The sequence below is a fragment of the Gouania willdenowi genome, chromosome 18, assembly GCF_900634775.1.
Source record: "Gouania willdenowi chromosome 18, fGouWil2.1, whole genome shotgun sequence".
Classification (NCBI taxonomy): Eukaryota; Metazoa; Chordata; class Actinopteri; order Blenniiformes; family Gobiesocidae; genus Gouania; species Gouania willdenowi.
The window spans coordinates 18,053,683-18,079,525 of record NC_041061.1 but is presented as its reverse complement, the minus strand read 5'-3'; the positions used below and the strand labels follow the sequence as shown (position 1 = coordinate 18,079,525).

Genomic DNA, 25,843 nt, shown 5'->3' with positions numbered 1-25,843 from the left:
AATACTGTACTATTTTACTTTTATTTTTCATTGTCAAAAGAATCCCTTGATAAACTATTCAAAACAATGCAATTTAACTAAAAATAAATCTTGAATGAAATAAATAAAGGAATAATACAAATGAAGAAGAAGCCTATTAATTTAAGGTCTGGTTCTATAGTAAACAATTCAAAGCTACATAATAGTTCTTTTTCTTTTTAAATGTGCAACTGAAAATGTATTTTGTGCCTTAACAATTAGACTTTAAAAAAAAAAAAAAAACTAATTTTACTGCGTTTACGTCAGATATTTGTTTACACCAGCAGAGGGCGGTAACCCAGTGGTCGGTTGGCATGCAGATATTCCACCAGTGAAGAAGAGATGCTATGCTAGCAGACAGAGCTAATAGAAAAACGTAATTTTTACAGATATTCACGTAATATTGCAGATATTCTTTCGGTGCTAAAGATGTAAAGAATCATTTATGAGAATGTTTAACAGTAAATGGCGGCCAGAAAGAAAGTAGTAGCAGATTCCGCCTGCCACGTCCGCTTCTGGAAGGATTAATATATAGCGCCCTCTGCTGTTTAAAAGAAGTACTGCGATTCAATTTTCAGAGCATCGATGTGAACCGTGGTACCTATGAATCGATTTTTAAATGCCTTACGATTAATCGTTACAACCCTACTCTTTAATTTAGAATACAAGTTAAATCCTCTTTAAACTGATCTTGTAAACACTCAATTATTAATGCAAATTTAATTCTGAATTACTACATCCTGAGTTGCCATGACTGTCAACATTGAGCTGTTCTAACTTATCCTGAGTCACCTTGACTACCTGTCAACATTGAGCTGCTCTGCAAAGCTGCATTTAAGACAATTTTATGAAATGATTTATGAACGGTATCATTGCGGTCCAAATAAATTCGACGTTGCACACCTTTGAACTAAGCAGCACCCATGTTGAAAGTCTCAGGTCAATCTGAGCCTGATTCACAGAGATATTTGAGACACACGCACACACACAGATGTTCCTTGCATTATAGATATAGAATAGATAGGTTGTAGTTTTAATAGAATTTCCATGCCAATTACAATTACAAAGTCGATTATCTGAACCCAATTATGATTATAATAGCACAGTTTTAAATTACAATTACTGTATAATTACACCACAAATGTAATTAATGATCAATTACGTGATTACAGTTATAATTGATGATGTGAGGCATGCAGGATAGCACTGCACATATACAGTGCGAGCAGAGCGAAGCTCTATATAATATAACCTGTGTTTAAATCACTGCAGTTTACAGGCCTATGGTGGATAGTTAAGGACTGAAGGCTCTAATAGCTTCCTGATGATGTGATAAAGCTGTGTCTCGACAGCTCATTTGATTGATTATAATACAGTAATTACACTATCAGATCACTTGTTACCTCAAGTCTTTACCTTTTTCTTTTTTTTGTACAAGCTAGTCATTAGCTCAGATGCTATCAGATATGTGCTACTGCCATGAGATGGATTCCCTCAGGTCTACTATTTTAGTATTTGTGCAGATGAAGTAGGAATTAGGGGTGCGCATTGCCACGAATTTAACAATATGATCTGATGCATGATTTACATGTCACGATACGATATATCCCGATACTAAACAATATGATATACATACTGTATATATCAGATTATCAATCATTTCAAATGTCAACTTTACAAGTACAAAATGGTGTGAAATACAATTTATTTCATTTTTTTAAACTTGCAAGAACAAGGAAATGTTAACACTGTAATGCAAGTACCAATATCAAAAACAAGTTGTATGTTTATCAAACTGTCAAATTACATTTTTCAAAGTAGTTAAACTTTTGCTTCTACAACAGATTCTGGTTTTGTTAAGTTCTTAGATTCTTAATAATAATAATAATAATAATAAAGTAACCGCATACATCTATGAAAGTGCCCAGTGTGTTTTATGAAATAAAGTGCAATCAATGTCCAAGCTAAAAAGCACTGAGGAGTGGTTCACTGATGTGATTCACGTGCTATGCATATGTTTGCACAATTTTTATTTATTTATTTGTTAAAAAAACTTGATTTTTGGATTGATGCGATAATCGCGTGGTGAAATATCACGATATATCGCCGAATCGATTTTTCCTCACACCTCTAGTAGGACTCGTTTGGTATAACTGGTTTCCCCAAAGAGAATACTGTACATCCAACGAGTGAACAAAGTGCGTCTCAATGCCATCAACTCGCCATCGCTCCTCGTCTCCCCAACACCAACCACTCCACAGAGGGTTCATTGTCACATAACCCGAGGTTCCAGTTCCACCCTGGTGACGATTGGCTCACAATTAGTGATAATACAGCACATGACACACACTGACTTCATCAGGGCCTTTAATAAAGCTCAGTCCACTTCACTGTAGCCGCGTAGAAGCTACACTGTCCTCACTTATCAGAGGTTATACAGCCAGTGTTGAAGACTATGGGAGTATGATTGATTCTTACTGAGGAAAAACAAGGTTCGGCCCACAGGAAGATTTGGTTTAAAATAAAAAAAAATATATAGCAAAAACATGACTCTTTGTAAATAGATTTCTCACTCCATCCAAATTCCCAAAACCAATAAAACTCCACCAAATTACGATGGGGCTTGCAATAGTACATTATTTGCAGAATTATTGAATCACTATTTTTTTTTCCTCTATACCCTCGAAAATTCTCTCTGAGACTTCACACAGACTTCTGGCAAATTACATTGTAAATTTGGAGAAAATTAGTTGCAAATTTCCAATCTTCATACTTTCATTCTTTTCTAAAATTAAAGGCTCCTCAAGCAGGAAGCAGAGCAGATGTGAGCCTTGTTTTAAGTTAAACCAGTGGTTCCCAACCTTTTTTTGGTCGGGACCCCGTTTTGATATCACAAATTGCTGCCGACTCCAGAGACTTTTTTGTTTTTAATTAATTTTTGATCACGTTTGTGATACAGTGACATAAGTAGCACTATGGTGACGAGATTCGCTAGTTCTAAGTATAGAATACAGTTGCTTGAGAATGCGTGTGGTGTTTTTAATTTGAAAAAGAACAAATACAAAAATATTTTAACTTTTTATTATTATTTAATTATCTATTTAATTAATTTTTATACAGTTTTTGTTTTTTTTAACTAGATGTATATTTGAGGAAGTGAAAGTATAGAATACAGTTGCTTGGGATTGTTTGTGATGATGTTTTAATTTGAAAAAGAATAATAATCTAAAATAATTACAAAAAAAAAAAATATATATATATATATATATATATAAATATATATATATATATATATATATATATATATATATATATCATTTGAATCAGTATTTTATCAATTACTAGACATTTCAGATGACCCCGTTTAAATTCTGCGCGACCCCACATGGGGCCACGACCCCAAGGTTGAAAACCACCGAATAAAACTAACGTATTCACGTTTTGTTTACATGAAAACGTGCACACTGAAGATAGTTTGTTTGTGTGCGTGCGTGCGTGCGCGTGTGAGTGTGTGTGTTCACATGAGGAAGTGCTTTCTTCGGTACCAGTGTGTGGACTCGGTGCCAGTTTGCGCTGTCAGGGAATTCCGGGGCTGTCCGATGACGTCACATGCGTGCGTGGCTGCGTCCCTTTAAAGCTGAGCGAGCTCAGAGAGCACACGCGGACACGGAGCGGGCGGTGGCTCAGAGAGAGACCACACATAGCCGAGAAACTGAGACCTTTATCCGGACAGAAAGGAGCGAACACACCGGCGAACACTGACAGCTTCTCTGACCGAACACCGGAGCGCGTTTCACGGCTGTTTGGAGCGGGAGCACCGGGGACTGTTGGGGATTAACAGCGCTGTGGCTGAAAGAGGAATTACTCTACATATCTACATACTGGGAACGGACAGGGATTTATGTTTGGAATTGGAACCTATGGGATCACTGGATTTCTAATGTAAACGGTGAGTGCGGCGGCTTGGTATACTTGAATCAAGTTGATTTTAGATTTTAGTTTATTTATAAAAAAAAATAAAAATCAAAAAAGGAATAATTTAGAAACGACGAAACTTAGTCCAGATTTATTTTTATTTTTTTTCCCCCCCCATTCTAACGATCACACTTTGAATCGAGTTGATGTGGGTGTTTCATCAGAAGTGTTCAAAAGAAAATCCCCTGATCTTGTCTGATCATGAGGTGGGGAAATTCTCCAGTTATTCTATAGTTCACCCTGTACCCCCACCCCCACCCCACACACTGCTCACTTTTCTCTCACATCCACCTAGTCTGATCTAATCTTTTCCATATCTGTATAAACAGTCACTGCACGTGGGTGCCAGTCGTTTCTACTGGTTGATGTTGTTTGCCCCCCCTACACACACACACATATACATACACATTCTTAACTTTATTTGAGAAGTGATTGCAGTGTGAAATAATAGTTTTTAAGAGGGACTTGACATATCAGCACACAGCAAGAGTGAGGAGAATAGAAGAGAGCTAGAGGAAGAGGAGAAAAGTGCATGAGTAAGGAGATCGTGTGTGTGTGTGTGTGTAGGGGGGGGGGGGGGGGAGGGGGGGGAGTTGGTGGCTCTGCAGGGTGGGGGTAGGCAAGATCACTGAGGTCGGCAGCCGTATAAAGTAAATGGATGGCTGCCCCCCCCCCCCCCCCCTCCTCAGTCAATCCACACACACACAAAGCGCAGGATTGAAAGGAAGTCATTTGCATTGCTTCTATTTCCAGGGGGGGAGGGGTGGTGTTTTGGTCTGGCTTTCAGGGATATAATAGTCTGTCCTTATATCGGATCGTTGATGATGATCAGCTGCTTTAAATCAATTTGATTGGCCTCCTGACTTTCGGTGTGTACATCACGGTGTTAATAATAATTAAAAGAAAGAAAAAAAAAACAGTCAGCGCTGTTATGCACCGGCTCCACCAATCAGAGCTGCGTGCGTTTTTTTCAACTCCATGTGCTGCTTTATTCGCTGTGTGGTCAGTGTTTTGTCGTGAGTCCGTTTATTGGTCATAATAAAGAAGCCCAGAGAAGTGTGCTGGCATGGGGTCGGAAGGTAAAACACAGAGGGAGCTTCTTTTCTTTGAAGGTTGACTTCCTATCACTCGGATCGATTGGCATGGAAACCAGCACGCCTCGTTCCGTTTGATGTGTGTGGCTGTAAAAGAGGAACAGACACTCCTGACTACTGCTTGTGTGTTGTGTAGAGTTTGTCCCGTGATCCGCATGTGTCTCTTTGAATGAATGAACAATCGCTGCCCGTTTTACTATGAGTGCTGACGAAGGTTGAGTCAAATTAAAGCGACATACACAGCACAGAAGTGATGAAGCAACATGCTGAGTCACATTCTCAGTGGTGTTTAACACAGTGGTTCTCAACATGAAGGTGGCTGAATACAGACATGAACATTGAAGAACAGTCATGTGGAGACAGCCGTCTATAAGGGGGAATAAAGGGAAGAGCTTTTTGAGGCCCATCCATAAAGTCAGCAAAATGATGGTCTATTGTTCTCTGAATCTGATAACCACATTTATTTATTTATCTGAATAATATATACTGTTTATTTGCACCATAGTATATAGTCATCTAAAAGTGATTAAATAATGGAAAAGGTGGTGAAATGGGATTTTATTTTATTTTTTTAAACTAATTGGTTAAAAGTTGCAAATTAGAGTGGCCAAAAACAGACCGAAAAAGTGGTAAAGGGAGTTCAAAGTGTCAATATTGGAAAATAATGAGATATGGTAAATGTGCTTTAATTGGCAAACATAAGCATGAAATATCGTGAAAAGACGTTAAAAGTAACAATAATGGGTCAACATATGCAGCATTAGGTAGAAAAAGTGGTGGAAACTCTTTAATAGTGCCAAGAATGTATTGAAAGTGGGAGAAAAAATGTGCAGAAAAGGCACTGAAATTTGATGAAGAAATATTCATATGTCTGGTTTAACATATGAAATACTTTATAGTTAACAAATAAATTGTACAAATATTGCATTATTTTACTGTTGTCTGACCGCCCTAATAATACACTTATGGAGGATTGGTCTCAAATTTAGTCGTTTTTACTCCTGTAGTTTCTATGCAGCTTTCAACTTGTCCTGAGTTACCATGACTACCTGCCAACATTGAGCTGTTCTGCAAAGCTGCATTTAAGACAGTTTTATGAAATAATTTATCAACCGAATCATTGTAGTCAAAACAAATCTGACGTTGCACACCCTTGAACCAAGCAGCAGCCATGTTGAAAGTCTCAGGTCCATCTGAGCCTGATTCGCAGAGATATTTGAGGAACACACACACACACAGAGAGACAGAGGTTCGTTGCTTTATAGAAAGACTAGTGCAGTGCCCGTAGGAAGTATATATTGCTATAGAAAAGTGATGTTGCACACCCTTGAACGCAGCAGCAGCCATGTAGAAAGTATCAGCACCGTCAGAAATTGGTCACGAGGCTCCTTACATGTGCTGACTCTTGTTTTTCAAGACACTGCGATGCAACCTGAGCTGTGTCAGAGCGTGTGTGTGTGTTACAAATTTTTTGTGTAAAGATGGACCACGTGTGTATATGACACCCGGGTGTTTCTATCTTGTTGCTGTAGCAACACAAAACAAGAGAGCGGGAGTGCAGGGGATTTCTTAAAGCTTTAAGCCAAACTTTGACAGGTCAATTTCAGCATGTTTGCTGTCTAACCTAATAGTAAATATAGATATCAACACACATATGGAACATTTTCTCATCTTCACCGAGTGCATGTAGGTTGTGAAAAGTTCTCGTTGTTCAGGGCAGGCTTGAGATAAACAGCAAAGTGTGGAATTTGTCCAGGCTCTGTGAGCCCCAGGTCTCTGAAATTTGGAGTCTGTGCTTAAAACTGACTCTTCCAGCACACATTATTAAAAAAAATGGCATCAAATATAAATCTAAACCTGCTAAAAAATGAAAAGTGACGTGTGAATGATGAAGTAGAATATTGCGTATTTAAATGAAAGACCCACGTTGCAAGAATCTCGTAAATTACACAAATTGGTTCATAAAAATCTAAATATGAATTTCTTTGTCCTATTAAAGGCCATAATTGGCCATTCAGAGTGAAGTTATTGGGCAATTATTGGACACACTTTTTCTCATCGCTCTCAGTAGGTGCTTTTACAGCACGAGTCTGTCCTCACTGAAGAAGAGCACACTGCACAGGTTGTGGGATTTTTTTTTTTAATGTTTCACTTCACCGGTTAGGAAGGGAGGGCTTCCTCTTCATTTCTGGCATGTTTCCACTGATGATGCCACAGTGAAAGGGGTGTGAGAACCTGTTTGTGTGAGTCATGCCTAAAGTTTCAGTGATTCTCACTCCTCATAACTGTCTCATTTTCATTCCTGAGCTGATCCAATGACGCAAGCATTTGGTGTTCAGGTATTTGTGCAATCTTTAAACATCTGTAATCAAAGGACAGGGAGAGGAGGCGCAGATTGTAGTCAGTTTGTGTAACTAAGCCTAGTTTCTAGGCCTTTAAAGAGTAATCTAAACAGGCAAAGACCGAAGACCGATGTGTTTCAGGTTTCTCAGGTGTTTGCGTCACAGACCTCAGACTCACGCATGTAGATCAGTGGTGTCAAACATGTGGTCCATGGACATGACCCTAAGGGGGCCAAAGAGAGGAAAGTGCAGTGAAACGGTTTATAAAAATGTGATTGTCTAATCGGAGGATCATGTCATCATGATTCAGGTCAGCATTTAAAATAACAGGAATTAATACAGGAAAGAAGGTGTTTTTCTCAGCAACTGGCCATTTGTGTGAAGCTTGCTTCTATTCAACTCCTGATAACGGAAGAAACAAGCTAGAAACTAAAAAAAGTTCTGATGAAAGAAGAGTCTAATATTTTAGATTCACAGTACAAAATATTCTGTGGGTTTTTAAAAAGCAGTTAAAATGTTCTAAAATGGTTCCCTGTGAATAAGTTAATAATGTAATATAATATTTTAATCATCAATAAATTGATGATACTCAATTTATTGACAATTCAAGCTTAAGAACAATTATTTTACTTTTTTTTTTCAAATATCTGTAAATTTAAGATTTTTAATTTAATTGTTAGTGTTTCAGGGCTGTTATTTAAAAACTTTATTATCAAAATATTTTCAGTCAAAATGCACAGCCCACTAGCTTGGATTCTATTACCCTCGGAAATGCGCAGAATCTAAATAGCGTAATAAAAACTGGTAATAGCTGAATTTTGGAAAAGAAACAAATATCGCTAAAAAGCTTTTACGCATTCGTGAGAAGGAATTTCAGACGTGTCGATGTTGAAATGTGTCTGAAAAGCGCTATGAAAACACCTTTTTCGCAAGTGCACGTCCCAGAACGTGACGTATCTGGTCACATGACGTGAGTCACCTGGTCACATGACCACTTTTCTCAGAGTAAACATGACGTGGTAAATTTAGACAGAAGAGGAGACCAAGACGTTTCTTAGCATTATACTTTAAAAAAACATTACTGCCACATTAGATTTGAAACAAAGGAATACGGAGTGTTATAAGGAGGTTTGGAGCGTTTGTCTACCTGCGACGGAAGTGTCACGGGATGAGATTTCGCGGGAGTTATGAGCCTCCTGCCCAAAACAACCTACAACGGAAACACGTTCAATGCGCAAATATACTTTGTCGACATTTAGAAATATAGCTTTTATTTAGCAAAAATCTGTAACGGAAACCCAGCTACTCTGTCATTGTGTTTGTCACTCAGTCCAACTGGAGGCTGAAAAACACAGACTGAGTTAAATGGACTTATTTTTATTCTGACTGTTTTATTTTTGTCGAGGTGGTTTAAGTGAGTCATGTCTCTCATACACGTGCTGTTCACGCCAAATGACAGAGCTGGGGGGGAACTTTAGGCACTGACATTGAAACTATTTTTGTTAGTTGGGATGTCGCGTGTATCAGTTAGTCTCACTCTAGCTTTTTATTGGAGAAAGGTGAAGTTTGCCAACACACTGAACACAGACGCTTTTGAACGCACTCGTATTTATTTCCACAAGAAGCCTCAACCCTCTGCTAAACTTTCTCTCATCCTTCCTGTAGCGGTGATGACAGCTTCCCTCTGAGCTCGTTTCCCTTTCGTCTTTAACGTCATTGAGACGCAGTAGATAGAGCACAGGGTGCACCACAGTAACCCAGCTGTTGTGCTGCGGTGCAGGGGTCAAAATAGGCCAAGAGAGTTTGTTTGAATGATAGATTTTTCAGGCTCCGGGTTAGTTGTTGCTTTATGATTTACAGCAGAGGTGGGCAATTTTTATCACAGCGAGGGCCGCAAAATAGTGTTAGTTTGATCGAAGTGCCACAATATCAACATGTCATGTCAGCATTTAGAATAATGACTGATTTGAGCATTAATACAGGAAAGAACAATTTGTTTTTAGAGTGACTTTGTTGTCATTTGGTGGTGTTTTGCTTGTTATAAGTCATCTTTTGCATTTATATTGTATTTTGTGCGTCTCTGTTGTTGACTTGTTTGTAGTACTGTGGGATCGCTGAGTCATTTGTTGCGTTTGTCTTGTCTTTGTTTGTAATTTTCTGTAATCTATTATGTTTTGTGTTATTTGCAGTCATTTTATGTTTTACTATCATTTTTGTAGTAGTTTTGTGTGTTTCTGGAGTATTTTCTTTTTTTTCGTCTTGTCTTTTACTATGATTTTCTGCAATATTGATTTTTTGGTACATTTTAATGTGCTATTGTTTTTGTTTTGTGTATTTTCTGTCATTTTGTGCACAAAATTAGAATGAGGGCTGCCTGTGACCCCCGGGCTGCCTGTTGCCCATGTCTGATTTACAGCGTTCAATAACTGTTATTGAGGTAGATGCTCACAGGAGATAATTATTAATGTGGGAGCAAAGTTTGTTTGCTGTGTCCTCGGCTGATCCACACACAAGCCTGTTTGTTAACTTTATCTAATTGTGTGTGTGGAGGATGAGGGCATGACAAAATCAGCCTACATAACTGACTTGGAACGGCATGCTCAGCATATGACGTTAATACTCACATGAACCAATACAAGGACAAGCAGACGGTCGGCGAGCTCAGAATAAACACGTGTGTGTGTGTGTGTGTGTGTGTAAGAGAGAAATGCTCCTGAGTTTCTTCCAGCACATAATCTCCATCTAGATAAATTATGTAATGAAGATGAAAGGGCAACTGAGGACTGGTTTTTGTTCTCCGTCACTTTTCAAACCTTTCTCTGGCCTCGTCTACACAGACTTAAGTTGTATTGTATTTATTTCCAGCTGTTTACAAGGCATAGTTTTACATTTCTTGTGTGTTTGAAAGCGCCACTTTCTCCTACAGTCAGTGTAGTTGTCAAATTAGTGAGTAAATAAGTAACGTGTAATTTAGAGTAACGTCTATCTTATGAGATCCCTTCAGCTACTAAAGTTTTTAATGTGAGATTCTCGTCGGTTCAATAATGCCAATGCATTTCTGTGCTTTGATCAGAGATTTGTGTTATTTTACGACATTGTTTGTGCTTCCACTGATGCTCGATCTATTGCTCATACATTAACCTACTGGCTCTCAAACTTTTTCTTTTGCGCCCCCCCTCTTAACCAATATTTTTAGATGGGAATTGCATTATTCAACCCGTTTTAAAAATCTATTATTTTCAGGTCCCTATCGTTGTAAAAAAATCTCAAAATTGGGACTTTTCTTCTTCAGAACTCGTACAAACAACATAAAACTTACAATCACATATTTAAGAAAGTAAAAAATAAAGTTTGAGTGCAAAAAAAAAAAAAAAAAAATGAATGCTCATTGTTTAGCTAGGCCGTTCCATCACCCCCACATGACGTCATGTCCACCCTAGGGGGCGCGCCCCCCACTTTGGAAATTACGGTACTGCCTTAACCAATGTTTTCATAAAGGAAGTGCATGATTTAACCATATATTGTCATTGTTTATGGATGCTTAACCAGCAGCAGATATTCCCAATCTGTTTCCATTTTCTTTGCTGATTATGCAACCCCCCCAAAAAACAAAAACTTGCCTCTGTCAAGCAGTCTTACTTCTATAGATTCAGACATCTGACGCAGTTGTTTTTCATCTTTCTCCATCATAAAATCACTGAACACATCCTGTTGTTGTATCTGCCCACCTTCACTTCAGAAGAAGCAGAAATGACATCACACAAAGCAAAAAATTCCCACCAACGTCGCGCACACTGTCCCCTGTCTGTGTCGAGCATGTAGGGCCACTGGTTTGAGGTCAGCCTTCTTCCAGCAAAGCGCTGAGTCATCACAGGGTTTCCCCCGAAGACTATGTCGGTGTGTGTGTAAAGTTTGCACACACTCATTGCTGTCTTTCTCGCACACCGTCGTGCGATAACCGCAGTTGGTGGCTTTGGTGTTGTCTCATCAAACCGGAGCCGGCGTGTAACACTGCGTGCACGATCAGGTGTCAGAGTGCTGGGTTTCTCACACTGTGTTGCTAAAGTAGCTGCGAGCAATGTGATAGCCAAGAATAGACGTCTGGGCACATCAGACATAAACATACCCACCATAAGAAGTGGTGATTACAACCTCTCGCACTTTGTCCCGGTTTGCACTCGCACATCACAGCTCAGTGTTTAAGGCTTGATTTTCTGGAACTGGTGCATCTGTTGTTTTAAATATTCTAGTTTGTTACTTGTTTATCCAAAGTAGTCATTGATTTGACTTTTGTTTGTCTCAATATTGGGTTTTGTGTTAAAAAAAATAAATAATTTGTCGACTATAAATTGTCATAGTTTCTGTCGTTTACAGTTTTGAAAGTGAAAATAACACAATTATGACAAAAAAGGTGAACGAAAACTATCGAAATAGATTCATATTGTTGACTATTAAAACTACTATTTTCATCACATTGGACAAAATCCTATTACAACATTGATATCAAATCTGTCTGTGTGAAATGGGGTCAATGATGTGACAAATATTCTGTCCAACTGCATTTGGACCCATTTTAATTCCAGGCGGCCCCAAATGGGGTCCCTACTCCAAGGTTGAAAACCTAACATTTGCGCTCACTTGGATTTTAGGATGTTACTTTACTAAATTACTTCTGTAACTTATTCTGTTATTCAAAGTTTCCAAACATCACAGGGTGAAGACTGTCTGGCTGTGACTGCTGTTTTGAAATTTTTTTTTTTTTTTTAAATTACTTACAATCTATTAAAATTTAATTTCTGCCCTATTTTAGATATATTATAGTCCTGTATAAGTATTTATATTTTTATTTCCATCATAATATTCATGCAAACCTTGAGTGATGATGCATTTTTTTAAATATCATGCGGTGAAATCTGTATATGTCATTGATCCATTAACAAACATCAATACCATCTAATGTCAGGTTGATAAATGCTAATTGAATCTTTAACAAAATGCAGAAATGTGTAATTTAGTTGACTAAAACTAGACTCTAACTATATATAAGTAGCTCTGATGACTAAATTTTGACTAAATCTAAGTGTGTGTGAGCCGTGATGATATATATGTTGAACAGTCATCAAAAGAAGTAGATAATGTGGAATGAAATGGGCGCCTTTAGCTTTGTGTTCTTCTTGTTCCTTTATGACAGCTGGACAACAACGTTTCTCATCTGTCTTTCAGGATTCAGGAGACCCTGGAGAGATGATTGGCAGCTGAAGCTGAGACTTAAGACAACTGTGAATCAATAACCTGGTGCTACTCCAAAAAAAAAAGGTATGCGCAGCATGAGCGCGCCCATATCGCTTTCTCTTTGAGGCCTGTGGAGCAGAGGCCCCTGCAGTTTAGCGCCGGCATATCTTCACACAGCAGCAGTGTCTGCTGGATGGTGATGGTGATCTCCTGTGAGGCCGGGCGTGCAGCAGTTAGTTAGAGCACGCTCTCTGCAGGCTTTATATAGACGCAGGAAGAGGAGAGGAGGTGTGGGAGGAAGCCCTGCGTATGTCCTGGGCTAATTTGGGAAAACTAGCGTAAGAGTGCTGAGCCAAGGACATGAATCATAACCAAAGTGTGTAATGTGTGTGTTGCTTTCCCACTGCTGCATTACACTTCATTTGTCATCGCCTGTCATCGTCTCACCACTCATGCTTCATTTTTAGAGTGAAAAAATGATCAACCTCATCTTTTTTTCAAATCAAAGTAAAGGTGCAATCAAAGAAAGCTAGCTTTGCACAGAAATGTTGCTGAAATTGCACTTTGTATCAGATCTTGATTTTGGTTTTTGTAAAATTTTGTGATTTGTATGCAATTTCTTTTTCAAGTATTTTTGGTTTCATTTTTCTTCATCTTTTTCTTTTTACTTTTTTGTTTTGTATGTATTAACGGATATTATATATATATATGAAGCATTGTGCTTTTTGAGTGTGTGTTTTAATGACCCCCCTTCCTCTCCCTCTCCTCTTCTTAATCTATGTTTCCATCCCAGTCAAACTGTCTGTTGTCGCTCCCCCCTTTTTTTCTCCATCACTCCTGCTTTAATGAGATTAAACTTCAATCTATATACTGGGCAAACAAATGCATAAATATACACACATACATACCATATATGTACAGCGTTGGCTTGTATTCAAAGCCTCACATGACCTCAATGTATCTGGCAACCATAGTGTTGGAAAGAATGGTTGTATCCTCAGGTTTGTCCACAGGGATGAGCTCCCTGCTCAGCCAGCTGTTCCTCAGAAATAATAATCATGTTTATTCTTCTCTTTGTTTACTTTTCACATTTTTCCTTTTTAATCTTGTACGTAGAGGTGGGTATCACGGCTAGTTTCCTGAATCGATTCGATTTCACTTATTAGGGTTTTGAATCGATTAATCACGATTCCATTCAGTATTGATTTATTTTTCAAATTTTACTTGGATATCATACATATTGTAAGAGAAAAAAGCTGTTGGTATGAATCCTATACATTGTGAATTATTAGAAATATCAATATTTATGTAGACAAATCACTACAATGCTGTCACAAAGAGGAAAGTTCTTTATTTTTTAGTTTGGTCCATAAACAATAAAAAAGAAAAATATTTATTCAGTGTTACACAAATGGTACTAGTTATAGCTAGTTATTAAAGTAATAACTATTACTTCAATTTATGTAAACAAACATCTAAGGGAACAGTGTTTCTGGAACACTGAGGTAATAAAGTGCAACATTTTTCACACCATAGGGAAGTTGCGTGAAATGTGTAAGTCTCTGAGGGTCAAATTTAGTGAAGTAAAGCTAAAGTTGGGGGCGGTGGTGTTGTTTTTAGTCTTTGTTTTAGCCTTACTTTAAAGCTAAAGTAATTTGTTGAATTGGTGAAGGGTCATGATGAATGTAGTTAGTTTTATTTATTTTATAAAGTTATGCTTGGTATAGGTCCTGCACGAATAAATACTCACACTGTATTGACAAGAAATAACAATAATAATACGTGGGAACTGCTGTAATATTGGAACAAACACGCACACATCAGGAGCAGCTTGAAGCCTTCATTTTCCACCACCAAGTACTGGTGTAAATCTTTTCAAAAAGAGCTGCAACAGCCTCTGTTATTTTTATGGCACGCGGAGACTCTGGAGGTAATTATAGTAATTCCGTCAGTTTCTTCTGTGTAAACCTGGATGCCGCGTCAGAGGTGGACTATAGTGCTTCAGAGTGGTACCTCATTAAGTGTTTTTTGAGAGTTGTGGTATTTCTACAGTCTTTCACTTCCCAATAGCTTTACTTTTATTAAGCTCGCATGAGTTTTAATTTTTTTAAAAGCTAAAATAGTTTCAAACTTCAGCTTGGGCGGCTTACCCAGTGGTGCACCGTCTGTGTCCGCCATGTTTGCACTGAAAGTACTTCGCGTTGTGCTGCTAATGTCAGAATACTAGGGTTTAAGTAAAAATTTAAATAAGATAAATATCGATTTCAGCACCTTTGCATCGATTTTTTTTAAAATGTTAATGAAATCAATCGAAAATTGATATTTTTACTCAGCTGTACTTGTATGTGTCGTTTGTAAGTTTTTCTTTTCCCCATTTTTTCTTTTTACTATTTAAAAGTAATTTCCCCCTGGGATTTTGTATTGTGATCACCTGATTCCAGACTCACTTGTGTTTGTCACCGTCTACTGGCAGAATTGGGCATTACAACAAGACGTAATAAAACCTGGCTTGTAGTGGTAATGCATGTCTTTGGAAAAATTTTCCCACTCTGTTTTTTTCTACATTTTCCCTATTGTTTAACATCCGGAATGAAGTTGGACTTTTCAAAGAATGTATGCACTCAGTCTATAGCAGACAAAGTCTAAGGCTACATTCACACTGTAGGCCGTAATGCTCAATTCCGCTATATTTGAAAAATCCAATCTTTTGTGTGCTCATTCATATTTACACATTCTTCTATCAGTTTGAAGTTTGAATGGAATGCAACCCTGAAGTGACCCATATGTACAAAAGAGGTCCTGAAGTACTCCGTGAAAATGCAGACACACACTTTTTACATAAATATGGAGGAATCTCATTTTAGCATGTGTATGGCACTTATAACATGTATAGTATAATTAATCTCCTTACTCTCTACTTATCTACTTACGTCCCCCACCGGGCTTCCCCCCTCCCCTGCCACTCCGTCTGAGACACAGAATTATGACACTTTTGCATTTTGATGACATACAGGTCAGATAGAAAACGACCTGGCCATTCAGACTGCAGTTGCATTGCAAAACATCAGATACGTATCGGATTTATACCCACATATGAAAGTGGATAGTCGGATTTGAAAAAATCGGAATTGACCTGCAGTGTGAACATAGCCTTAGTAGAGGAGTAAGTAAATAAAATATTCCAAACCTTATTTAAAGATCACATGTGATCTGAGCCAGGGAGATCAGCATGATTATGCTCATGAACATAAAGCAGATTTAAAAGGCTAAAAAAGATGTTGGTTGTAATTTCAGTGCATCACTGTCTCACTGCTTCTCAGCTGATCTTTTTTCTCTGTCTCCCTTTTTCTGCAGCCAATCAGCTTTTGATCCGTCTGTGCTAAAGACGCAGAAGTCTGGTGTTTCCCGTTTCCTCAGCGTTAAAGTGAGGCCCTCTCTGTGCTGCAGTGGAGGGCTTCACGGTTTCTGCTAGGCTGGTGAGTACCGTCCCTGTGGAGATCACCTGACATTGAACGCATCATGGCGGCGGTGGTGACTGACTGACTGCTTTTGTAACCCAGGCTGGATGCATCACGCAGTAGAGCAGTTTGGCAGGCGAGGCACAGGGGATTCCTTCCCTCTGGACGGACTCGGTCGGGGGCCATGGCCTCCCGTGGGCAGCCGTGCCTGGCAGCCGCCTGCCAGGTCTGTAGTCATGGCAACACTCTTGATGAAAGCCACAAACAAATTGTTGTTCGACGTTAACCCATGGGGATTGTAGTGAGAACAAGTACTTGTGACTTACAGGTGTTCACCTGCTATGAACCAACACCAGCTACTCTCCCATCTACCTCCTGGACCAATCAGTGGACTAAACCATCACAGCAAATATATCAATAATGGGTCAGTCAGTCATGCGACAAAAACCTCAAAGCTGATGTTGTTGGAATGCAATTATTAAAATGTTTACCTTTGATTGTGTTTTATGGATCAGGTCGATGCGAGGAGGCGAGAAGCTGGAGCTCCCTCAGGCTGTGTTGCCATGTCTGCCTAGAGAGCAGCAGCAGAGGCCCCCCCACCCTCACCATCTCCATCCCCCACCTCCGCACAGAGCCTGGGAACATCTCGGCCCGCTCTACGAATCCCATCTTCCTCCTCAAGGACATCCTGTGGTTCCCCTGCACGGCCAGCACTCACTCCGCCTCCATAACGGAGGCTATGGCAGCAACGGCGGCCCCCACCCTAACCTCCATCTGCCTCCCAGCAGGCTGAACCAGCTGCTGAAGGTACAGAGCTAAAGCTTTCTTAGAGTTTCGCTTTCAAGGCCACTCTTACAGATTGCGCTTTCTGCTTCAGTTTGGGGGTCCTCAGGAGCAGCATGTTCCCAGGGGTCCACCCGTGCTTGGAGATGATGTGTGGGCTCAGGTGCACCAGGTGAGCTGCTTTTTTAATTGGCTGTCATTGTGTTTCATCATTGGTGCGCTTACAGCTTCATGTAAGAGAAGTCGACCAAGTGTGAGAGAGCTGGTGTGTGAATGTGAGAGTGATTGGGTGAATGAGCTGTTATGTAGAGCGCTTTGAGACTGCTTCAGTGTGGGGATAAAGCGCTATATAAATCAAGTCCATTTGCCATTTACCATATTGTTACGAACTCTTTTTAACAGCAGAGAGCATTTCCTGGAAAGATGCAGTTAAAAAGACCTGGTCCACCTCTGGGAGAGCACTCTGTCATCCAACACACTCCTCAGCCATCACAGCATCATCCCGCCCACCCTACAGACGACTGTCCCAGCCCAAACAAGAGGAAGAAGAACTCAGATCAGGTAATACATCTCTACATTACACACCTTTTAACCCAAACTTGAGCTTTTGTTAACCGTTTTTAAACACATACTTGGAAATTCTTGCTAAATACATATCTGGGTTCTCAATTTTGCTACCCTACGAAGTGATGGTGCCCCCTACGCTCCGTTTTCAGCAACATAAGGGAGATTTTCTGTAGTTTTTTTCCTTTTTTAATTGGTACAGTCGTAATAAGTGTTGCATATTTTAATCTGCATAACTGAGAAACACATACATCTATTTAATATAGGCGATTTTCTCGGATGCTCCTGTCTTTTCCTGAGGACCCTTGCAGTCCTTAAGCTGCTCCAGATGCTGCCTGTGTGCAATACATCCTCCGCTTTTATAACTGTAATCACCGTCCACGTATGTAAGCTCCGAGTGGTGCAGACAGTCCGGACTCCGTGCAGACTGTACACTATCCTCAGAGCTTACATACTTGGGGGCTCCGCAGCGTAGTAGTTTGTATTAAAATCCTAGATGTCCCCCATGATTCTTAGCTCTTCTCTGTAGTCCTTGTACTCCTGGGATTTGTTGTAAAGGTGTCGGTAATTTCTTGTTCATCTCTCCTGCTCTTTCACTAGGCGGTGAATGCTGGTCGGTGTTACATTTAATGTGGATTGATACAATGCCGAGCAGTGTTTTGTTTGACACCAGGTCCGTGAGGTTGTAAGTTTTGCATTTAATTGGCCTGGCAGAGTTTGGCCCGCAGAGTTTTTAAAAAATTCCGTGCCAGTGGCGCTCGCTCGTGAACCACGCAATCCCCCAATGCTCTGCAAAAATCCTGGTGAAAACCAGGAAACAGGACCAAATATAGGACTTTACATTGAAGCGCAATAGTGACTGAGCAACTCAATCAGTGACAGGACAGCGACACACAGCTATCACACACAGTCGCGGCGGCAACAGGCACACACGCACATTCACAGCCCAGCCCTCCAGCAGGCATCACTCACACATATCTATCTTTCCATCCATCCATGTCACAAGCATTTTCACACTCATTGTTTATGGGTTTTTTTGAATCATTAACATTTCTGGGGGGTTTGTTTGAGGATTTCCTTTAGAAAATGCATATTTCTGCAGAAGTCTGTGGAGGCTGAAGTATTCTGTCCAATAGGCTGACCAACCTTTTGCATGCGTGACGTCGTTCAGATAGTTTGGTGCACTTAGCAAATAGAATCCCTAAAAGCAAACCGGACCAAATTAAAATGCAACAATGTTGCAGATACACCACCTGAACCGGACCGTGTCCACCGGACTATACTGTATGTGTGAAAGTACCCTAAATATCTGAATTTTTGGCGGCCATTTGAAATCTTTGTTTACACACTAAGAGTGTTTTTCAACCTTGGGGTCACCTGGAATTCCAGTGTTCCAATGGTTGAATAAAATGTCTAGTAATTGATACAAATTATTACGGAATAAAATTATGATTTTTGCATTTTTTTTCAATTGTTCTTTTTCAAATTAAAATATCACACAATCTCAAACAACTGTATTCTTAACTTTCACTTATCTTTTGCTTCTAACTGTGAAGCGATCATCTTTTATGTGATGGATATGAGCATTATCTCATTCTATGTGCAGGTACCTCACCCGGGCCTTCAGCGTTTTCCCAGCACAGGACAGCCCATGCTGCCTCAGTCCCAGCCGCTCGCTCATCATCTCCCTCTTAAACCGGCGTTTTGGAACCCGCTTCACAAAGAGAGCAGCACGTCATGGCAGCCCCACCCTTCTGAGCGCAAAAACACACAACCTCAGGAGCTCCAGGTGAGGCTTAGTTCATTCTGTTTGATTAATAGATATGATTTTCCTTCCTGTACATTATTTGGTGATTATATATTGACTTTTTTTTTTTAATTATTTTTGTGTTGTTTTTGTGTTTTTGCAGAAAAACGTTAAACATGGAGTGGGTGGTTACATCCAAAAGTCCTCCCCCACTCTGTCGTCTCCATCAGCCTCCCCTCTGAGGAACTATACCCGTGAAGGTGTCCCTCAGCTGCAGAAGGACATCTCACCACCTCAGGCTGTGACCCATCAATCCCCGCACTCGTCTGCATCTGGTTCATACCTAAGTCCCAGCTCCAAACTTGAGCCGGCTCCAAACAGTCAGGTCATGGATCCATGTGGACTCAACAGCCAGAGAGTCTCTGTTGGTAAATCTGCTCCTCATAGATCCTCCACACCAACCAGAGGAGACCGAAATCATCCCCTGACCTCCCACGCGTCACCAGCAAGCACTTCTGCAACCACCACCACCAGCAGCAGCAGCAGCAGTGTGCCTTATAACCACTTCCAGCCTTATCCTGGGCTGGATCACCGGGGTCCCCATCCTCCTGCCAGCATCTCAGTCTCCCAGCAACAGCAATGTGTTCCCACTGAGGCCTGGAGGTATCAGAGCAGACCTGGCAGTCACTCCCTGGTGAGCACAAGTCATTTACACCACCTTGATATTCATGTTCGTATGTTTTCACCAGATCTGCCTCACCTGCTCGTCTATGTCAGGGGTTCTCAACCCCATTTGGGGTCGCCAGACACTGGGAGGGGTGGTCTCCAGATGCACAAAATCCATTTTATTTCTGATTAAAACAATTTACATCTTCTATGGTGCAAATAATAATAAACTTCCTGGATAACAGTGGATATTTTTCAGATAAATAAATAAATGTGGTTATCACAGATTCATAGAACAATGGACCATCATTTTGCTGACTTTATGGATGCGACCCAAAAAGCTCTCCCCTTTATTCCTGCTTATAGATGGCCCTGTCTCTACATGACTGTTCTTTAATGTTAATTTCTGTGTTCAACCACCTTCAGGTATAGTGGGGCTCCCCGGTCATTGGAACCTTTATTTTGGGCGCTGCCGGCTGAAAAGTTTTAGAACCACTGGTCTAAGTAATGATCAGAGATGTTGATTTGCATGTTTTTCTGTCCGTGCAGGAGCCGGGAATCTACAGACCTCCAGGAATGCTACCTCAGCACCACGTCAGTCCTCCACTGCCACCAACAACTTTGTCCACCCGGACACCCGTCATCATCCCCAATCCTCCTGCATCCCAAGCCCCCTGCTCTATCAGCCATTACAGCAACACTACTCTGACTCCTGCTGTCGCTGCCGCTTTGTCGCCCCCTGCTGGCTGCTCTGTGAGCAATGACAAAAGCTGGCAAAAAGTCAAACAAGAACCCCAGAGGCACAAATCTCAGGTGGATGCTCTGCTGCAGACGAGCTCTGGAAGAGATCAGAGTTCGTCCGTGAGCCAACAGCACAGGCTGTACCGGCCGCAGCATCAGGGAGCTGCTGAGTCTCAGCCTGGGAAGGAGAAGGCTTTATTCTACGCTCAGGCTAAACCTGAACAACCTTCATCGTTGTTCTCCTCAGGGCACCACAGGGCAGGCGACAGTGTCATTACAAGTCGAGTTCTGAATCCTCCCACTGCCAACCAATCCACCTCCTCCAAACAGAACCATCAACCACAGTCACCCATTTACTCTCAGACACCAAGCTTTCCAAAAGCTCCCGCCTCCGTCTCTCAGTCCATTGAGGAGGCTCTGGACAAGCTGGATGCTGAGCTCGAGGGACACATGAAAGCCGAGGAGAGGAGGAGGAGGGAAAGAGAGGAGCAAGAGCAGAGGCGAAGACATGAGTGGGAAATGAGGCTGAAATGGGAAGAGGAGAAGAAGAGGAGAGAGCTGGAGAAAGAGGAGAGGAAAAAGCTGGAGGCGGAGAGACAGGAGGAGGAAAAAAGGAGAAGGGAGCGAGAGAAGCAAGAATGCGAGATGAGGAGGAGGAAGGAAGAGGAGGAGATGGTGAGGAAGGAAATGGAGCGTTTGGAAGAGGAGAGGAAAAGAAGAGAATGGGAGAAGCAGGAGGAGGAGAGGAAGAAGACGGAGTGGGAGAGGAGGGAGCGGGAACGACAGAGGAGAGAGTGGGAGAGGCAGGAGGAGGAGAGGAGGCAGAGGGAGGAGCATGCTCGGCGAAAGAGAGAGATGGAGCAACAACAAGAGGAGGAGGAGGAAAGGAAAAGGGAGGAGGAGAGGAGGAGGAGGATGTTTGCAAAGCGAGATGAGAAAGTGTGCGTTAAAGGAAAGGAGCAGACGGCCATCGAACATCTGGAGCAACTTCTCGCCGTCAAAACTCCTCCTCCACCTCCTCCCCCTCTTTCCTCTGTCAATGCTCCACCTTCAGCACCTCCTAACAACACCTCCCCTCCCTACCCATGGCTAAGTCGGGGCGGGGTCCTGCAGACGCCCGTCAGTCCCGTGGAGAGGCTGAGGCCTCCTCCGCTGACTCCACAGACCGAGTACGCCAGAGAGAAGCAGAGGCAGAGAGAGATGTGGACCAGCAACGGCGGGACCACCACATTCAGTCCTTCAGCAGCCAATACCTCTGGGATTAACCAGCACATGTTCCCCAACAAGCCACCGGCAATGCAAGCAGCACCCAGCCATCCCAAAGACTCCCCTAGGGAGAGAGAGGCCCTGGTCCTCAGAGAGCCGCCCAAACTCTATCAGGCCTTCTCTCGGGAAATCCTTGCCCCTCCTCCTTCTTTGTCCTCCACCTCCAGCTCGGACAGTACTCAGTTTGAAGAGGAATCTTCTGAAATGTCCACCCTCCTCCAGGACGGTCTTGCCAACATCATGGCAATGCTGGATGAATCCATCAAAAAGGAAGAGGAGATGTTGAAGAGCGAAAAATCTGCATCGGTAGGTGTGATTGATGGCTTCTGTCCCACTGCTGAGCCCATCAAGAGCTACCTGTGCGCTCCGGACCTGATCCCCGCCACCAAGCATCAGCCCAGCCTGGAAGACCTGGTGTCCAATGCCAGTCCTCCTGTGCTCAGTCGCCAAGGCTCCCTGGCATCGCCATGCAGTCGAACTTCTTCTCTCAATGAGGAAGATGAGGACTTCCCCAAAAACTCTCAGAACGTTGGGACCACCAAGCCATGTGTGGACACGCGAGTGGGAGTGGTGAACACCAATTACCGTCACAGTGATCTGGCTAAGCTCTACGGCCTCCCTGAGCAAACCAAAAGCGAGGCCGATGAAGACGACGATGAGGACTCAGAAGCGCCTTCATGTTCGCCACCGCCCCAAAGACCTCATCTTCATCAAACTGGTGTGAACAGCATGTTTAAGTCCTTGGCCACTGTCCTGGAGAGTCAGAAGTACGCCTACCGGGGTGGGCCTTTTGGGAGGCCGCCTCCCTCCGCTTTGATGGGGGTAAAGTATTCCTCATCATTGTCGTTGGGTCCCGACATCTGCCGTCAGCAGCAAGGCAACTCTCCCACATCGGATTCCACCAATCCACCATTCAGTCCTGCCGTGCCGCCACTCAAGTCGTCTCCCCGACCGGTTCTTGAGGACAAAAAACTCAAACTAGAGGACAGTGACGTCTGGACCGATGAGGGAGATACAGAAGAAGAGATTACGTCCAACAAAACCAGCAGCGTTCCCACCATAAAACCTATTTGTTTGGTGAAGGACGAGAAACAGGTGACGACCATCTCGGAGTCTTCTTTGGCTGAGCTCAGCCGGAGCTGTGAAATGATCCGTGGTCATCATTTGCTCCCCGACAAGATGGAAAAGTACCACGGCAAACTGGAGGAGAAGAAGAAAGGCAAGGAGCACAGGGAAAGGGAAAAACACAGGGAGCGGGAGAAAGAAAAGAGGAGAAAACACGGGCACAGGAGCAGCAAGCACGAAGACCGTAAAGAAAAGAAGCATCGGGACAAAAGAGACGAGACGGCTCCCTTCTCCTCCTCTTCGTCATCATCCAATCATTCCAGCCACAGAAGACACAAGGAGGGCAAGAGCCATAAAGAGAAGAAGGATCGCAGAAGTCTGCTTGACCCAAAAAAGGACGGATCAGAGAAGAATTTCAGCCACAATGACTCGGAGAGAAAGAAACGCAAGAGTGCTAGCACCAGCGGTGAAGGAGAACACGTGGAGTGGACCACCACTTCAGGGGAGCACAAGAAAGGCCCCTCCTCCAGCTCACTGGTGTCCCCAGACCTACTGAAACTGAAGGGGCTTTCGGACGGGCCACCAAAGGAGCTGAAGATCCGACTTATCAAGGTGGAGAGTGGAGACAGGGAGACATTCATCGCCTCCGAGGTGGAGGAAAAGAGAATTCCTCTGGGAGAAATCAGCATCAAGAACACGGCGAGTGAAATCATCAGGTCGTGCAAGTAAGTCCACTGGTTTCTGTGCTTACAGGTTTGAAACGTTGTTCTGAAGACCTTTGTCCATATGCTTTTTTGACTGAATCCCTTGTATAAGTAAAACTTTTGATAGCAAATTTGAATTAAATTTTAGTCTTCTGACAAGTTTTATCTAGTTTTACTCACCAGGTTTTGTTATTTTTTGTTTTTAAATAAAAAATAGATAATAATAAAATAAAGAAAGGGTTTCAATAATTTTATCTGTATAAGTTTCTGTTACTTCTGTTATTTTTTTTCCACACTAAATTCCCCTTGCTTTGAAATTAATCTTTGAATTGTTTTGAATAACTTCGGATTAATTTTCCTTTTTAGGAGCATTTTCGTTTTGTTTTTTTTGGGGGGGGGGTTTGCTAAAAATATCATTAAATTCAGTCAATTTTAGTCAATCTGAGTTTGTAAGCATTTTTTCTCAACAAAGATGGTTCTAACAACCTGTGCTTTGTTTTTTATCTTTCAGAGGGGCCAGAGTCAAAGGGAAGTTAAAGGAGTCCTATCTGCTGCCAGCTTTCTCTGTGAAACCCGTCATCGTCACAGAGGAAAACACTCCCAGAGAGAAGCTCTACCCCCCAACACCAAGCATCTATGTACGCATCTATAGCACTCCTCTCCAATCCTCACACATATTCTTTTTTATTTGCAGACTTTAATCATAAGGTTCATTATATGAACATTTTGTTAAAATAATGCAGCCATCATGTTAGAGAAAAAAACATGCTACTGCCCCCTTGTGGTGACTAAAGAATGGACAGATTGAAGGTGTGGATTGATGTTTTTTTTTTTCTCTCTTTCATTTGCAGTTGGAAAGTAAGCGGGATGCCCTCTCTCCCGTGCTGCTCCAGTTCTGCACAGATCCTAAAAACCCAGTGACGGTCATCAGAGGACTGGCTGGATCTCTGCGACTCAGTGAGTTTACACTTAACCTGTAAATGGGAAAAGTTCTTCAGTTTGCAAGTGTTTTTGTTTTCAAGTCACAGCATGCAAAGGGACAAACAAAAAATACAATTTGACCACCCAGCGATTCCTTATCGATATTAAAACACATTTAACTGAAGAGGAATCTGGTGGAATCAAAACTTTATTTAAACAGAGTTAATTACACATTTTAGACCAGACATTTGCAACTGGAGACCCTTGGTCTAATTTTATGCGGCACGCAAAAGTAAATGCACAAAATAACTCAAACACACAAAATTACAGAAAAATATACACGATGACAACAAAAACTTAAGAAATTAGAGAAAAATACACAAAATGACAACAAAAATAAGTGAAAAATGTACAAAATTACAACAAAAAATTAAAGAAAAATTTACAAAATTACTACAAAAATTTACAAAATTACAACAAAAACTCGTAAAATTACAGAAAAACCCACAAAATGACTTCATGAATACACAAAACATACAAAAGTACAACAAAAACTCAGAAAATGAGAGAAAAATATACAAAAGGATACTCGGAACATACAAAATGACAGTCAAACAGAGAAAACGACAACAAATATAGACAAAATTGGCAATAATCAGGTCCTGATTGTTTAGATTCCGAATGCAGGTATAACTTATGGGAATCACATCCCTGCTTTAGATACTAGGGACAGTTTACTGCATTTTTTTCACACTAGTTTAAACTCAATTAAATCTTCCAAATGCCTGTCTTTCTTCTCAGACCTGGGCCTGTTTTCGACCAAGTCTCTGGTGGATGCCAATGCTGAACAGGCGGTGGAGGTGAGGACTCAGGTGCAGCAGCCGGCTGATGAGAACTGGGATCCCACTGGCACGGGGCAGACGTGGCCCTGCGAGAGCAGCCGCTCCCACACCACCATAGCAAAGTATGCCCAGTATCAGGCCTCCAGCTTCCAGGAGAGCCTGCAGGTATGAGCTTCAGCTGTTCACTGGGAGGGAGGGAGTCATTGTTGTGTGGGGGGTTTGGATTTTAAAGCAGGATGTTGTGTCTTCAGGAGGAAAAAGGCAGTGAGGATGATGATGATGAAGATGATGAGGTGGATAAGGAGAAGAAGCCCCCAATCAGCCTGGACACCCCTCAGAAAGAGGGCTCCAAAGAAAGCAGCAAGTATGTGTTGTTCATCCTAATTATACTTGTGGTTAATTTCATACCATTCAATGTTTATTAT

At 41.6% G+C, this 25,843-nt stretch overlaps 1 protein-coding gene across 1 annotated transcript in view; it reads left to right on the top strand.

Annotated features, from left to right (window-relative positions):
* The window catches only part of kdm6ba (lysine (K)-specific demethylase 6B, a), a 74,680-nt gene that overhangs the window by 28,706 nt on the left and 20,131 nt on the right, over window positions 1–25,843 (top strand). The window contains exons 3-16 of the mRNA XM_028475274.1: window positions 12,653–12,745; window positions 16,016–16,137; window positions 16,222–16,345; window positions 16,448–16,543; window positions 16,635–16,926; window positions 16,997–17,074; window positions 17,305–17,463; window positions 19,073–19,255; window positions 19,377–19,907; window positions 20,429–23,676; window positions 24,167–24,293; window positions 24,507–24,612; window positions 25,378–25,583; window positions 25,670–25,782. Of these exons, the coding sequence (XP_028331075.1) occupies window positions 16,227–16,345; window positions 16,448–16,543; window positions 16,635–16,926; window positions 16,997–17,074; window positions 17,305–17,463; window positions 19,073–19,255; window positions 19,377–19,907; window positions 20,429–23,676; window positions 24,167–24,293; window positions 24,507–24,612; window positions 25,378–25,583; window positions 25,670–25,782 (5,258 nt within the window). The 5' untranslated portion in view covers window positions 12,653–12,745; window positions 16,016–16,137; window positions 16,222–16,226. The remainder of the gene's footprint in view (window positions 1–12,652; window positions 12,746–16,015; window positions 16,138–16,221; window positions 16,346–16,447; window positions 16,544–16,634; window positions 16,927–16,996; window positions 17,075–17,304; window positions 17,464–19,072; window positions 19,256–19,376; window positions 19,908–20,428; window positions 23,677–24,166; window positions 24,294–24,506; window positions 24,613–25,377; window positions 25,584–25,669; window positions 25,783–25,843) is intronic.